This window comes from Phycodurus eques, chromosome 12 (genome assembly GCF_024500275.1).
Source record: "Phycodurus eques isolate BA_2022a chromosome 12, UOR_Pequ_1.1, whole genome shotgun sequence".
NCBI classification, from domain to species: Eukaryota; Metazoa; Chordata; class Actinopteri; order Syngnathiformes; family Syngnathidae; genus Phycodurus; species Phycodurus eques.
This window is the reverse complement of record NC_084536.1, coordinates 26,102,258-26,118,282: the sequence shown is the minus strand read 5'-3', so window position 1 is coordinate 26,118,282 and position 16,025 is coordinate 26,102,258. Positions and strand designations below refer to the sequence as shown.

Below are 16,025 nucleotides of genomic sequence, written 5' to 3'. Positions count from 1 at the left end.
GGAAAGGAGTTATTTTGTAACCGTTGGAAGTGTTCTATCCCATCAAATGGCAATGACCTATGGGGTCCCTCAAGGGTCAGTTCTTGGTCCTTCCTGTTCAGCCTATATATGCTACCCTTGGGTCAAATTCTTCAGAACGTTAATGACTATCATAGCTATGCAGATGACACAGTTATATCTAGCAGTGTCCCCAGATGAGTACAGTTCAATTGAGGTGTTGTGTCTCTGTCTAAAACAGATAAATATCTGGATGAGCCAAAATCTTCTTCAATTAAACCACAACAAAGCTGAGAATTGTTTTTGGCAATAAAGAAAAAAGAATTGCTGTTAGTAAATACCTGGAGTCACGCTCTTTAAAAACCAAAGACCAAGTCCGAAACCTTGGTGTTCTGATAGATTCCGACCTGACTTTCAACAGTCATATCAAATCAATTACTAAACCTGCCTTCTACCATCTGAAAAAAATATCCAGAGTGAAGGCTTGCATGTGTCAAGCAGACCAGAAGAAGCACATCCATGCTTTTATCTCAAGTAGACTTGACTATTGTAATGGTCTTTTGACTGGACTCCCTAAAAAGAGCATTAAACAGCCGCAGCTCATTCAGACTGCTGCGGCTCTTCTGACCAGAACAAAGACGTCAGAGCATATTACTCCAATTCTTCCAGTCAGCTTTAGAATAGATTTTAAAGTTCTGCTACTGGTCTATAAATCACTAAACCGTTTAAGTCCTGAATACATAAATGAAATCCTAATGGAATATAAACCCAGTCGGGCCCTGAGATCGACAGACTCAGGTCAAATAGTGGAGCACAGAGTCCAAAGCAAACATGGTGAAGCAGCATTTAGCTATTATGCTGCACACAAATGGGATAAGTTGTGAACAGAAGTGACGTCAGCCCCAAGTATGCATGTTTTTAAGTCCAGGTTAAAAACTCTCTTTTTTTTTTTCCCCATGCTTTTTAGAGCATTTCCATTTTTAAATATTTCTTGCACTGTATCCTGTTTTAATTGTATTTTTTATTTATTTTTCTCTTTGTTTTAAATGTTTATAAGCTGTTTTTTTTGTCCATCCATCCATTTTCTAGCGCTTATCCGGGTCGGGTCGCGGGGGCAGTAGCTTTAGCAGGGACGCCCAGACATCCCTCTCCCCAGCCACTTCATCCAGCTCTTCCGGAGGGATCCCGCGGCGTTCCCAGGCCAGCCGAAGGACGTAGTCTCTCCAGCGTGTCCTGGGTCGTCTCCGGGGTCTCCTCCCGGTGGGACGTGCCCGGAACACCTCACCAGGGAGGCGTCCGGGAGGCATCCGAATCAGATGCCCCAGCCACCTCATCTGGCTCCTCTCAATGCGGAGGAGCAGCGGCTCTACTCTGAGATCCTCCCGGATGACCGAGCTTCTCACCCTATCTCTAAGGGAGATCCCGGACACCCTGCGGAGGAAACTCATTTCGGCCGGATACAAGCGGCCGAAATGTTTTTTTGTCTTTGTTTTTAAATACTTTTAGTCATTTAAAGCACATTGTTACCTTGTGTATGAAATGCGCTATATAAAAAATTTTGCTTTGCTTAGCTTACCACGCATGTTTTGGGGATGTGGGAGGAAACCAGAGCCGCTAAATATAGTTAAAGAAACAAAACATTTTCAACTGGAGGAGTAGAAAGGCAGCGGCTAACGCCCACCACGTAATTCAAAATGCAGTGTAAAAAGGCTGTTACGGACACAGGGACGCGCACAGTTTGTCTCTTGCCCTCCGTTAAACCCCTGTGACTGCCTCACCGAACCCAAGGGGTTCGATTAAACCCAGGTTAAGAACCACTGCTGCAGACCGTAATTTGCCATGGAGAAAACAAAATTCAGATCTATACAAAAACACAAATAATGCAGAGTTGTCCGCAAGTAATGGGGGGATAGATTCCAAAAAAAGATGTGATTATGAATTTTATGAATTTGCAAAAATGAAATGCGGGTGTCCTCTGTACACTTTAAACTGTTCAAATGTTCTGTATTTACTAAATCACAGTTCTCATTTATTAAAAACTGTTTTGTCTCTCCTTCAGGAAAGAAAAAACTTAAACTCAAGCATCGTGGTGACCCTGGTAAAGATGATGTGAAGCCAACAGACCTGATTGTCAAAGACATCAAAAAGCCAAAGAAAACTAAAAAAAGGGCACGTCGTGGTGAATGCTTAAGTGGTGATTTAAATGCCAGCACATCTTATGTGGAGCACACTGAAGTTCCAAATCAAAGCAAGATTCTGCTGAATGGTTCTGCAGATAAGGCAGGGACATCTGTTTCTGTCTCAGATAAAGCCTCCAAACGCAATTCTTGCATAACCAACAATGCCAAATCAAAAAAGAAAAAAAAGAGGGCACCATCACAGCTTAAACAAGAAGTAAGCAAGAATAACACTGCCCAGGAGGTTGACACAACTGCAGTGATGGCTGACTACGAGGGCACCTCAAAACTCACTAAGTTTGAATCTCAAGTTGACAGGAGGGAAGCTTCAGCTCTCTGTGAGATCACATTGAATGAACCTGAACTTCAGACCTTAAACAACGCCAAGACAAAGGCTCAAAAAGTGAAAGCCTCTGTGACGTGGTCACAGCAAAAAATGTTAGATTCTCCGTCAGTGTCTTGTCATACTTCTGATGATGTTGGCACATCCCCAGGACTTAAGAATGCTACAGCCTTGACTAATAAGAGTAAGAGGAAAAAAAATAAAGGAGATAAAGTAACTATTCCAAGTCAAAGTGCTAGCAATGAAAGTGAATCTGCATCTGACCTTCCCATGGAAACTCCGCAGAAGAAGAAAAATAAGCGAAGCTCAGTACAGGTCAAAAAGGTTGGCAGCATCGAAAAGGAGCCTAAGGTGTTCTCTTCCTCAGAGAAGCTGAAGAAGAAGAAAAGAAAGATACCTGTAGAGTTTGAGTTTGAGGCTGTTGAACTTGAGTCTGCCACACCAACCAATAACAGTACACCCAGCGCAGCAGGTGGCAAGATAAAAGTGAGTATTAAATGAGAGTATTTCTAATATTGATATAATTAATGTGTGAACGTTGTCAGATCACTTTCCCAGGCAAATCAAAAATACTTCTCCACTTCAGGAAATGTATGGTTCATCTATACCAAAAGCCAAGCCGAAGTTGATGAAGACATTGTCATGTGACTTGGTCACATTTCAGACAAATGCCAAAGTTCCAACACCACTCTTCTTCAGGGCTGCAGGAAGCTGCAAAACTACACTCTTTGGCAACGAGGTAAAGTTATTCTTCCCTCACATTAGGAAAGGTTGTTGGAATGTTCAAATTCAAATGATTTGATGAACAGGTAATATGGTAAAAAAAGTTTTATAGTGGCGCCTTCCGATAAGAGTTTAATTAGCAGCAGCCGCATTCATTGTTCATTGTCTTCATTGTTATTATTATTCTCACATAGAATGAATCCAGAAGGGCATAGCTTTTCTAAACTTCTCACTTGACAGTCCACACTTAAAGGCATCTATGGAAGAAAAAGTAATTGTACAAATAGCACCACCTACTGGCACAAAGAAATGACGTTCCGTACTTTGTTGTTCTCCTGTAGGAGGTTAATCCGATCTACCTAATATTTGCTCAGAAGACTGTTAAGCCCTTCATGATGACACAATACAAAGTTTTTTTTAAAAATGATAATATAATAAAGCAGTCATGCGAACAGTGCAAAGTTACTGTTGCAACATTTGGGGAGAATTGTTTTGTGACATTTGCTTTAAAAAAAGGACCTTTTTCCCTCCAAACTGGCTATTTCAGATGTTTTTAGCAATTCACGCTCAGTGGACATCTCAGTATTAACTTAGAATAATTATTGTAGGATTGCTCATAAATTTGTTGGGGCTGTCATTGCAAAGTTGGAATTGTGATGTTAACATGGTTGATCAAGGCAGTGAATATTTCCAGAGATCCCAATCCCCTACCAACTTGCCTGAATGCTTATATAAACTTGCATTATATTCTTTCTGTTAATCCTGTTTTTTTTTTGTCCTCCACAGATGGGTCAAACTCCCATGTCAGACTCCAAGAAGGTGACCTTCCATCTAAAGAATAATAAAACAGCTGGTAAGAAACTGTTTAAAATATTTGTATATATTTTAAGGCCCCAGCAGTATGACAGCTTTTTGCTGTTAATAAGTCACGGTACTTTTTACTCCATGACAGTGATCTAAATGTCGCTCGCTACTTGCATTTATCAATTATTGCTCAATTATTGCATGCGCGAGACTTCGACTTCCGCATCGGGCGCTATTTGTGTCATCCAATTTAAGCACAAGTGACGTTTAAGTGTGGTTCACCAATCAAACGACCCAAAGTCACATGACCTCACACGACGTCTTCCATTGGGCTTCCGGACAAAGGTATTCACACTAGATAAGCCTTCCCCCCGATCGTCGTTCAGCCGTGTTGGGAAGGTCGTCGTTATGATGAAGGCAATGGCGCGCTACTGTTGTTTACATTTCGACGAACAAAAACAACAGCTGTTGCTATTTTTGCGTTGAGGTGCTGCGTGTCGGGGCCCTGTTTTGTGGTCCCAAGTGGAACTGCGAAGCACGCGTAACATCGGCGACGAGCTGATCCGCTAGTACATTTTATATTAATTCGGAAATGCGGCTACAAATATGGACTTAGTTAATGTTAAATGTATTAAGCGACGGAGCACTGTTCAGGATTGTCACAACACAGAATGAATTAACTTAAAATTCAGAAATGGCCAATAAAAACTGAAAAATATTGTACTTAATAATTTCCTGGAAGATGGATTTGGGATTAGCCTTTGAAGTTGGTAATATATTGTGAACCAAGCAGCTGTTAAATATGGACGCGGCGATTATGTCAGCCACTTTTTTTCGATATCAGTTACGGCCGTAAAGAGTCATTAAGTGATTTGCGTAACAAAATACGGACATTCCGTAACATTTTACAGTTCTGCAATTATGAATACAAAATGGAAAATAAGACCTTTCACTTAATATTGATGACTAATTGGTTTCCTTTTTTATATAATAAAGTTTTTATTTCTTAAATTTACATTGTGTATAAAAGATAAGGGATTATTAAAAAAAAAAAAAAAAAAAGCATTAACAGCCTGTGTGCAGCTTCACTTAAGCAGCTATTAATTTAGCATTTTGTGACATAATGCTTTAGGTTCATGGCTGTGCATTTATGAGATTAGACCAGCTGACTAGAAATAAGACAAATATTCTTTGTCCTACTACAAGTTTTGGAAGTGTTCAATTTGTACTAACTAAAATGAAGAAACCTCGAGAGAAAATAAATATTTTCTTTATTTCCCTTCACCAAAACCGTCTTTGTGTACGTGATGATCCATTTTCGTGGCCACATTTGCCATGTTTTTTGCCTACTTAACTCGGTTTTTCCGCTGACAGATTGTCAGATTGGCCACAAATTACGAAGTGACTACACTGAGCAAAAAGCACCCTGTACGGTCCCCTCCAAAAGTATTAGAATGGCAAGGTAGATGTCTTTGTTTTTCTTGTGTACTCAAGACATTTGGGTTTCAGATCAAAAGATGAATATGAGACAAAGGTTCAGAATTCCAGCTTTTATTTCATGGTATTTACATCTAGATGTGTTAAACAACTCGGGACAGAGCACCTTTTGTTTGAAGCCACCCACTTTTCAAGTGAGCAAAATTTTTGGGACATGACTGGTGGTTGTTTCTAGTTGCTTTGCTGTTTGTTGCCTTTTAGATTTATTACTTAAACATTGGCTTTGGGTTTCACCTGTGAAAACTGCATTAACTGTCAAGCAAACATGAAGACCAGAGAGCTGTCTATTGGAGAAAATTAGGAATGTCCTGAAAAAGAAATACTACTGGTGTACTGAGCAACAGACAATGAATTTTGAAGTCTACAAAACCATTTCATCTGGCAATTTACAGAAAATGCATCCAAACTAATCGGAGAAGCTTCTTCATGCAACATGACACTGACCCAAAACACACTGCCGACAAAACAAAGATCTTCATCAGGGGGAAAAAGTAGAAGTCTTGGACTGGCCAAGAAACCCCCAGAAACAAACAAGAATTAAAAGGGGCCGCAGTAACGGCCTGGAAAAGCATTTCAAATGAAGAATACAAGTCTGGTGAAGTTAATGGGTCACAGGCTTGATTCAGTTATTGCGAGTAAGGGTTATGCCACCAAATATTAAATGTTATTCAATTATTTAAGTTTATCTCATAATGTCTGTTCCAATACTTTTGGGGCGGCACGTTGGACGACTGGTTAGCACATCTACTTCACAGTTCTGTGGACCCAGGTTGAAATCCGGCCCCCCCTCCCCCGTGTGGAGTTTGCATGTTCTCCCTGTGCCTAAATTGGCTCGAGGTGTGAATGAGAGTGTGAATGGTTGTTTGTTTATTTGTGCCATGCGATTGGCTATCAACCAGTTCAGGGTATACCCCGCCTCTCACCCTAGTGAGGCTAAGCGGTATAGAAAATGGATGGGCGGAAAAGTGGGTGGCTTCAAACAAAAGGTGCTCGGTCCTGAGTTGGTTAATACAATAAAACATTCATTAAACAATGTAAATACCATGAAATAAAAGCTGTTACAACGAATGGGTGCTCGCCTTCCATTTCACTATGAAATGCTACCAACCTTTTACCATTCGTCTTTTTTTTTTCCCCTCTCTCCTCAATTGGACGTCACATTTTGCAACCGTTGTGTTCCCGCTCCTCAATCAAATAGCTTCACTTCCGTGTCCATGCATCGGTGTTATAAGCGCGTTGTGACACATGCACACACACTTGCGTGCTTCCATCTTCACGACTGTCTTCGGTAAAAGTGTTGATAGTGTGACGTCATCGACAGAGCTGGAGACCAAATTCGCTGCATAGCTAGTGTGGACCACGAAATGTACTAAAGTACAAAAGGGCAGTATTTACTCATATTGTATATCGTCAAAATCTCTCCCATCTCCGAAATGTCAACCTTTTAGGGGGAAAAAATAAAATAAAAATCTCCCTTGTGTTTCCAAACACTGTTCAAGTTGGTTGTTCAAGTTGGTATTATACCTTATATTGCTCTCATATAATGTTGCGGACACACATCAATGCAGAGCATGCCAAAATTGTTCAATCGCTAATTTAATCTGTAATAAAATAAAATCACTATTACACTGTTATTGATTATAATGAGACGAACACAGCGCCAGGTGCCAGCCATGCTTATCAAAGTCCTCTGTAGTCACATGCCACCGACCGTTCGAAAAGCCTTTAACACATTCACTGCCATTGCCGACTTTAGTAGTCAAATATCCATGTTAACTGGGAAAGCTGGCAGTGAATTAACTTCACAAAAGCAAGCGGTTGTGTTACGCCATCTTCCCAAACTCTTTTTCAACGGTCTTAGAGCCATGAGCGTTGCAATCAATAAAACAGTTAGCTGACTAAACCTGTGTATATAGCTATAAACTGAAATTAATCTATACGCACTTACCTCCATATGGCAGGCTGCTTGCTTTCTTCTGCAACGAACCATTACAGCAATCAATTTTAAGAAAAAAGCCTATATGAATTGATCTAACCTCACTATTTTCACTAAAATCCCTTTCAATAATGGGGACAATTCCACTGGAGGCTTCTGCAGAACGAGGAAATAGCCTGTTTGACAGCACTTTCCAGACATTTGGAGCGTTCAAGAGCATTTATAAATTTGTTCTCAAGCTATTTGCACCACTTTAAATTGGTTATTGCGAAAAATAACAGTGGTGACAGACCAAGTATATCCATTTGTGAAGCAACCAAAAACACATACTAGTACAAGGAGAATGCGCTCGTCTTCTGTCACTGACGTCAGTGGGCTCACACAAGTTTCAACCTAAATGCGGACGGGCCAAAATCTGGCTGAAAATCAAATGTCATCAGAAACACGCCTAAAATGACTACGGAGTCTATTTTTCTTCTGCAGACATCATGCAGAACTATGGTATAAATTGCCAGTGTTTGCAGTATTCGTCCTTTAATTTGTCTTTGTCTTTAAATTGTAAAAGAACAAACGTTTGCTTAAAAATCTGAAATACAAGCAGGGGCTTGAACGATGAACCGTAATATAGCGGGGTTCACTGCATCCACAATGGTTCAATGTTTGATAATGCTCTCATACGTTGTAGTCGTGCTGTTCTACAAATTAACTTAATCATACTATTAACCCCTCATAGTGCACTGGCAAATACATTCATGATTGAAAAATGTTACCCCAGAAAATATTGTTGTACAGTATGATTTTATTTTTTTGCTTTAAGCATAATAAATGATCAAGTATGTTTTTTTTGTATATTGAACCTTCTCATTATCATAACCTTTGTCTGGGAGAACCAACGCAACTCCTCCCTTATACGACCCCAATTCCAATGAAGTTGGGATATTGTGTTAAACGTAAATAAAAACAGAATACAGTAATTTGCTAATCATGTTCAACCTATATTTAATTGAATACACTACAAAGACAAGATATTTATTTATTACCCGCACTCTTTTACTACGAAGCCACGCTGTTGTAACAGTTGCAGAATGTGGTTGGTATTGTCTTGATGAAATAAGCAGGGGCGTCCATGAAAAAGACGTTGCTTGGATGGCAGCATATGTTTCTCCAAAACCTGTATGTCCCTTTCAGCATTAATGGTGCCTTCACAGATGTGTAAGTTACCCATGCCATTGGCACTAACACAGCCCCATACCATCACAAATGCTGGCTTTTGAACTTTGCGTCCATAACAGTCCAAATGGTTCTTTTCCTCTTTGGCCCTGAGGACACGACGTCCACAATTTCCAAAAACAATTTGAAATGTGGACTCGTCGGACCACAGAACACTTTTCCACTTTGCATCAGTCCATCTCAGACGAGCTCGGACCCAGAGAAGCCGGCGGCGTTTCTGGGTGTTGTTGATAAATGGCTTTTGTTTTGTATAGTAGAGTTTGAAGTTGCACTTACGGATGTAGTGCCGAACTGTATTAACTGACATTGGTTTTCTGAGGTGTTCCTGAGCCCATGTGGTGATATCCTTTACACATTGATGTCGGTTTTTGATGCAGTGCCGCCTGAGGGATCGATGGTCACGGGCTTTCAATGCTGTTCCAAACAGGTGTTTGATGAGCATTCCTCAACTTTCTCAGTCTTTTTTGCCACCTGTCACAGCTTTTTTGGAACGGGTTGCAGCCATAAAATTCTAAGTTAATGATTATATGCTAAAAAACAATCAAGGTTATCAGTTTGAACGTTAAATAGCTTGTCTTTGTAGTGTATTCATTTAAATATAGGTTGAGCATGATTTGCAAATCATTGTATTCTGTTTTTATTTGTTTAACACAACGTCTCAACTTCATTGGAAATTGGGGTTGTAGTTGCACACGTAGCATCCCTTTCAATTCATGTTTAAGTTTCCAAGTAAGGTTCCTTGCCTTATACAAAGCTCTTCTCCATAATTTGTACCAATCAAAATTGAGCATTATGTATTAAACGAATATTTTTTTTCCACACAGCCTCTGTGTTGAATCGAAAATTGAATTAACTATTGTGTTGGTGGCGTGTGAAGTGTATAGTCTGCTTGACTCTTGCTTATTGTCATGTTACAGAGTTCATGAAGAATGATCGCAGCCTGTTACTAAGCCCAGAGGGGTCCTCAAAAGTGCCCTTTGACCCAAAACAAAAACCCAAATCTGGAGTCTTAAAGTCTTCTCCCATCCCACTCTCCACCAACATCAAGAAGACTCCCAAGGCTAGCAGGAAGAGGGTTTTGAGTACTCCAAAAAGCACGCCTAAAAGGCGGCCCAGTGCAGCTGACTTTTTTTGAAATCCTACACTTAGAATGGTGTAGATACAAAGTAAACTGATTTTGTCAACTTTTAAACTTGTCATTCTGGGTGATTTTATCATGACCCATTTACAAAATATTGTACAGTAATCTTCCCTGGAATATTTCCACACCAGACAAATGTTAAGATCTAACCAGATTTTTTTTTCTCTCTCCATTTTGTTCTGCAACATCACAACTGGAGTCAATCTTCTCACATGGATGTGCAAATTAGGCAGGTAAAGAGCCAATGCACTGTAAATATAGTAAGAGCATATAGGGTACACCACTGACAAAACATTTTTAGATTGTAATTGGTCAACCTGAAATGCACCATTTGTTGGTTTGTTCTGGTCTGCTTTGATTCTATGTCAATTCAGTTTCAAGTCCCCCAGGTTTTTTACTTTGTACTTTACAAAAAGAATCCATATGAAACAAAATGTTTGTGTTCGGTTGTACAGGAGCGGGAATTTACTGAAGGTGGATTTGAAAATGAACTGTTAATTCCTTCACAAATTAAGCAGCATGTTAAGGTTGCTGCAGTGAAAAGATAAGCAAATAATCTTCAGTGAGGAAACTCAAGTTTGTCCATGGGTTCCAGATTTAAGTCAGTTATTAACTAATTATGGTTTTATTTACAATTATCACTTTCTTCAAATACTATGGAAATGGCGTAAAGTACTAAAATAAGAAATTCTTAAATTGTAAATGCCATATTTTTTGCAAAATTTAAAGTTGTAAGACTACACTCAATGTACATCTTGATTGATGTCAAATCCATTTTGGTGATAAAAATACAAACTGTTATTGTTTTAAATCTAATTTAACAAAAGGGTACATACCTTACATGGGCGCATGGCTCCAGCTAAGTACAGTATGGAGTCCTCTAGATCCAGAGGTGGTCATTTTTATTCTTACATGACGCATTCAGAATTTCGACAAACAAATGGTTGTAGCGGTCCAAATTAATTTGGTTTGTGTCATTGTTCCCTGTACAACTGTATTCTGCTCTTACATATGCAAGTTTGGCTCATTGAAATAAAAAACCTACTCAATCTTAAATTATCTGCCTATTTATGAAAATGTGTATTTGCGAACCCTATTGCCCAGTTGGTGGCACACTGCAAATGACAGCACGGAAATGATGCATGTCCTTCAAAACGGAGTAAAAATGTTGCAGAATTACATATAAGCGGCTTAACATGCATTGCCTAAGTCATATTGAAGCGATTCGAGCTTAAGGGGGCACCAAAGGTATCAATATTGCGTCAAAACTCACAGAGCTATCCATCCATTTTCTGAGCACTTCTCCTCACACCCTGAACTGGTTGCCAACCAAACCAATCTAAATTACACACCACTTCTAGGGAAAAAAAAAAATCTCATCTGATTTAAGACGCTGGAATAACCTCCCTACATCATTACTGAGAAAAATAGCTACAATAAAAATGAAAACCCTACCTCAAATAAATTTTCATTTTCAATGATTCCATTTAAGCCCACATTTAAATGGTTTCAAAGCTTAGATTCTCCTGTCATACAGTTGTATTCAAAAAATAAGAAACATAGAATGTCTATCCACTCTTCAGAAAAGTAAACTGGAGGGAGGCCTCAATGCTCCCAACTTTAAACGCTATTATTTAGCGAACCAATTACAACGCCTCATCAAATGGTTGCACCACAGTGAGGAGTGTGATTCTTGGCTAGAATGGGAACAAACAGACTGCAACAACATCAAAACTAGCAAAACTCCCATTTAGTTCTACTCGTCTTAAACGCCATAAACGTTTCAAGAATCCAATTATCGCATCCACCTTAACGGCTTGGTGGCAAAGTTTGCATAGAATGGGCTTCGCTCCATCTAATATATGCGTACAATACACCAAAAATACCCCAGACACCTATTTTCATGCTATATGGGAATGTCCACCAATTCAATGATTTTGGTCTTCAGTTATCCAAAAACTCTCGTATATTTTAAACTGCAGGATTTCACTTACCCCAGGATTGTGCATACTTGGCGACTTGAGCATAATTGACCTCCCTAATAAATATTCACGATCATTACTGGTCGCGTTAGCTACAGTGAAGAAAACCATTCTATTAAACTGGAAAGAGCGGGTGCTGGTCGGGGTTTCTGTGTGTGTTTGTGTGTGTGTGTGGGGGGGGGGGGGGCGGGGGGGTTGGTGCTGCTGGTCTGGGACGGATATGATGCAGCTGTTAAGGATGCTCTTTAAGGCTCCACTTTAGAACGAGCACCTTTACTTCTCAGCTTGCGCAAGAAGTAGAGACGCTGGTGAGCTTTCTTGGCCATTGATGAGATGTTGCTGGTCCAGGAGAGGTCCTCGGTGACGTGCACTCCCCGGACCTTGGTGTGCGCACCCTCTCCACCGCAGCACCGTTGGTGTTCAGGGGAGCATGCTGGGAGTGCATTCTCCTGAAGTCCACAACAATCTCCTTAGTTTTCTCCATGTTGAGGGAGAGATTGTCGTCCGTGCACCATCCAGGCAGGCGACTCACTTCACTCCTGTAGTCTGTCTCATCCCTCTTGCTGATGAGACCCACCACAGTTGTCTACAAACTTGAAGAGGTTGGATCTGTGTGCAGTCATAGGTCAGCAAGGGGAAGAGGAGGGGGGCTCAACATACATTGTCGAGGAGCCCCCATCATCAGGGTGATGGTGCTGGATGTGTTGCTGCCGACCCGTAGTTCCTGCGGTCTTCCTCTCAGAAAAGTCCAGCAGCTAGTTCCACATCGAAGTGTCGAGCCACAGCATATGAGTCCTTAGAGTCTAGGTGTGTGAGGGCGGTGGAGATGGCATCATTGGTTGACCGGTTGGACTGATATGCAAACTGGAAGGAGGCGGGGAGACTTGATGTAGTCCATGACGAGCCGCTCGAAGCACTTCTTCAGGAAGGGAGTGAGACATTTGATTTCCACAATGTGATTGAGGCAAGGACTCAGAAGTAATTTGTTAACCGGTGTATTTAATGAACCACTGATATTTGTGAGGACACCTATACATTGATCGAGGCGATCATTTATGCCGCCTTTTGCCCTCACAATCGCTTCTTGTGACTCCAGCACATGCGCTGGAAAGAAAAGTCCTTTGAATTTACTTCATTTGAACATGTACATTGGTTGCACATGATTAAAATGGGTTGAAATGACATAATTTACCCTTTCTTCTCCTAAAAAAAATTAAAAAAAAAGTTTTTCAGTGTGCGTGTCCACTCCTGTGTATTAAAATAATAAATCGAGTCATCAAAAAGGACTTTCTTTGATTTGCTGATGTGCTTCTATTTGAATTCAAAAGATTTATTACAAATACCACGCATACATTTAAGCATGAACCTTTATCTCACATGACTGAGTGTAGGTTACTGTATGAACACATTTGTTATGAGTTATAAAAATACATGGTATTGACCTTGTGGGGTGATCAGAGTCAGCCACATCGCAGCGATTCGCTCCTCGAACGGGGTGAGGCCCTCCGCTCTGGTTCTTCCGCATTTTTTTTTTGGCCACACTTTGGCGGTGGGCAGCTGTCCTCCGCTTCACATCCACCTTAATGTCTGACCACTACTTTTTTTTTTTTTAGTTCAGCGTGTGCGCGCTGTTCTGACCCCACAGCATTGACAGCCGCACACGCGCTGTCCCATTCGCTTCTCTTTCGCGTCTTAACGCCGTCGGACAGCGCGCCAAAGAGGATTTTCTTGCGTGCCTCCACTTCATTGAGCAACTTCACATTCAGAAAATGTATTTTTCTTCATTACCTTTGCTCATTGTTCTTTTTTCCTGATCATGCAGACATCGGCATCTCAGGTGCAGGGTTCATTTAAAGATGATTTGCATATTCAAATGTGGGCGTGGAGAGGGAGGAGTCGGCAACTCCAAGCATGTGCGCTCATTTCCACGTTGATCGGAATGCACGAAGGAAATGCGCTTGGATTCCTGCGTACGCACAGATTCATACATCTGGATATTTTTGTGCGTACGACGTTTTCTGGATTAGAGCGTACGCCATGTTTCCGTCGGAAATCCACGCAAGTCTTTGTACATGAGTCACCAGGTACATGGTCACCAGGAGGGGGGGAGACATGTGTCCAGGTGTGCTGACGTGTGCCTCAAAGTCAGCAAAGAAGGAGCTGTCAAAAGTCTGTGGTGAGGGTTTGTAGTTTGTAATGGTCTGAATACCTCGCCACAGACTCCTGGTGTCACTGCTGTTACTGAAGTGGTGGGTGATCCTCCTGGAGTACTCCCTCTTGGCCTCCCTGATGCCACGGGACAGATTGGCCCGAGTTTTCCTCAGGCCCTCTTCATCCTCAGATCTAAAAGCAGCGTTGCGGACCTTCAGTAGTCTGTAGACCTCCGCTGTCAGCCATAGCTTCTGATTAGCATGAACAGTGATGGACTTAGTGGTGGTAACATCATCCATGCACTTGGTAATGTAGGCGGTAATGGTCTCTGTGTACTCCTGAAGGTCAGTGATGGAGTTGCAGGTGGCAGCCTGTTTGAACATGGTCCAGTCTGGGGTGGCAAAACAGTCTTGAAGTGCCTCTAGGGACCCTTCTGACCGTTCCCTCACAAGTTGGGTGATTTTAACCAGTGCAACATGGATGTAAACACAGAAGAAAGAATCCCACCGCACCACTTGACAGTAGCACTGCCTTCCTCATTTTCCCACATCCTGTCCTAACCCGTTTTTCATCCTTTCTTATCAGGTTGTCTTGGTTAGTTGTTGCACGTCCTTACCGAATGCCCCCCCCCCCCCCCCCCCCCCAACCCTTCCCCCAAACAACAAATAACTGGTAATGTTACTTTTGTGTTTAAATATCTGGACTGTCTCGCTATTGTTCTGCTGTGGTTCTCACCCCTATTCCTCTTGTCCACTCTGTCCCCCAAAATTATTTTCTGTCAGACCTGCATTTTCAATAAACATCAGATTAATTTCAACAAAAATAAATAAAAATTAAGCACAGTGAGTATTTCAAACTCCTCCGTTGCACACCAAAACTGTTCCAGCAAAAAGGCATACAGATCCACATCCTGCAAGGCCATGCAGCTGAACAGGACAGCAGCAAGTCCACATCTGAATGGTTGGGGGAAAAAAACAAAATGAAGACTTCGGAGTGGCTTTGTCGAAGTCCTGACCTGAATCCTATTGAGATACTGTGGCATGACCTTAAAAAGGCGGATCATGCTCGAAAACCCTCCAATGTGGCTGAATTACAACAATTCTGCAAAGATGAGTGGGCCTCTTTTCCTTTGGGCTTGTCCCGTTTGGGGTCACCACAGCACGTCATCGTTTTCCATGTCAGCCTTTCTCCTAACCTCCTCTCTAACAGCAACTGCCCTTTGTCCATCCATCAACCTTCTCTTTGGTCTTCCTCGAGCTCTCTTGCCTGGCAGCTCCATCCTCATCATCCTTCTACCAATATACTCACTATTTCTCCTCTGAATGTGTCCAAACCATCAAAGTCTGCTGTCTCTAACTTTGTCTCCAAAACATCGAACCTTGGCTGTCCCTCTGGCTTCCATGCTAACCTCATCTGTTAGCCTATCCATCACCACTGCAAACAGGAAGGGGCTTAGGGCTAATCCCTGATGCAGTCCCACCTACAGCACACCTCACCGCTGTTCCGCTGCCCTCGTACATGTCCTGTATTATTCTAACATACTTCTCTGCCGCTCCAGACTTCCTTCCGCATGCAGTACCACAGTTCCTCTCTGGGTACTCTGTCAGAGGCTTTCTCTAGATCTACAAAGACACAATGGAGTGCCTTCTGTACTTCTCCATCAACACCCTCAAAGCCTATATATATATATATATATATATATATATATATATATATATATAAGACTCTAAATTGCTTGTAGGTGTGACTGTGAGTGCGAATGGTTGTTTGTCTGTATGCGATTGGCTGGCGACCGCTTCAGGGTGTACCCCGCCTCTCGCCCGAAGATTGCTGGGATAAGCTCCAGCGCGACCCTCGTGAGGAGAAGCGGTACAGAAAATGAATAAATGTTTTGAGTGTGGCATTTTCATTTTTTAATTAATTTATTTTTGTTGTACTTTTCCGAGCGGTAAGGTGGAGTTGTATCCAAATGTTGTTACATATACATCGAAAATCTAAGGCTAAATATATATTTAAATGTTAAATGTATATCTAAATATGCATC

The 16,025-nt window shown here is 41.4% G+C and overlaps 1 protein-coding gene across 1 annotated transcript in view; it reads left to right on the top strand.

Annotated features, from left to right (window-relative positions):
• LOC133411022 (ribosomal RNA processing protein 1 homolog B-like) overlaps positions 1–10,888 on the top strand; it is a 31,562-nt gene extending 20,674 nt beyond the window's left edge. The window contains exons 13-16 of the mRNA XM_061692818.1: positions 2,057–3,003; positions 3,104–3,256; positions 4,027–4,093; positions 9,625–10,888. Of these exons, the coding sequence (XP_061548802.1) occupies positions 2,057–3,003; positions 3,104–3,256; positions 4,027–4,093; positions 9,625–9,842 (1,385 nt within the window). The 3' untranslated portion in view covers positions 9,843–10,888. The remainder of the gene's footprint in view (positions 1–2,056; positions 3,004–3,103; positions 3,257–4,026; positions 4,094–9,624) is intronic.
• Positions 10,889–16,025: the final 5,137 nt, after the last annotated feature.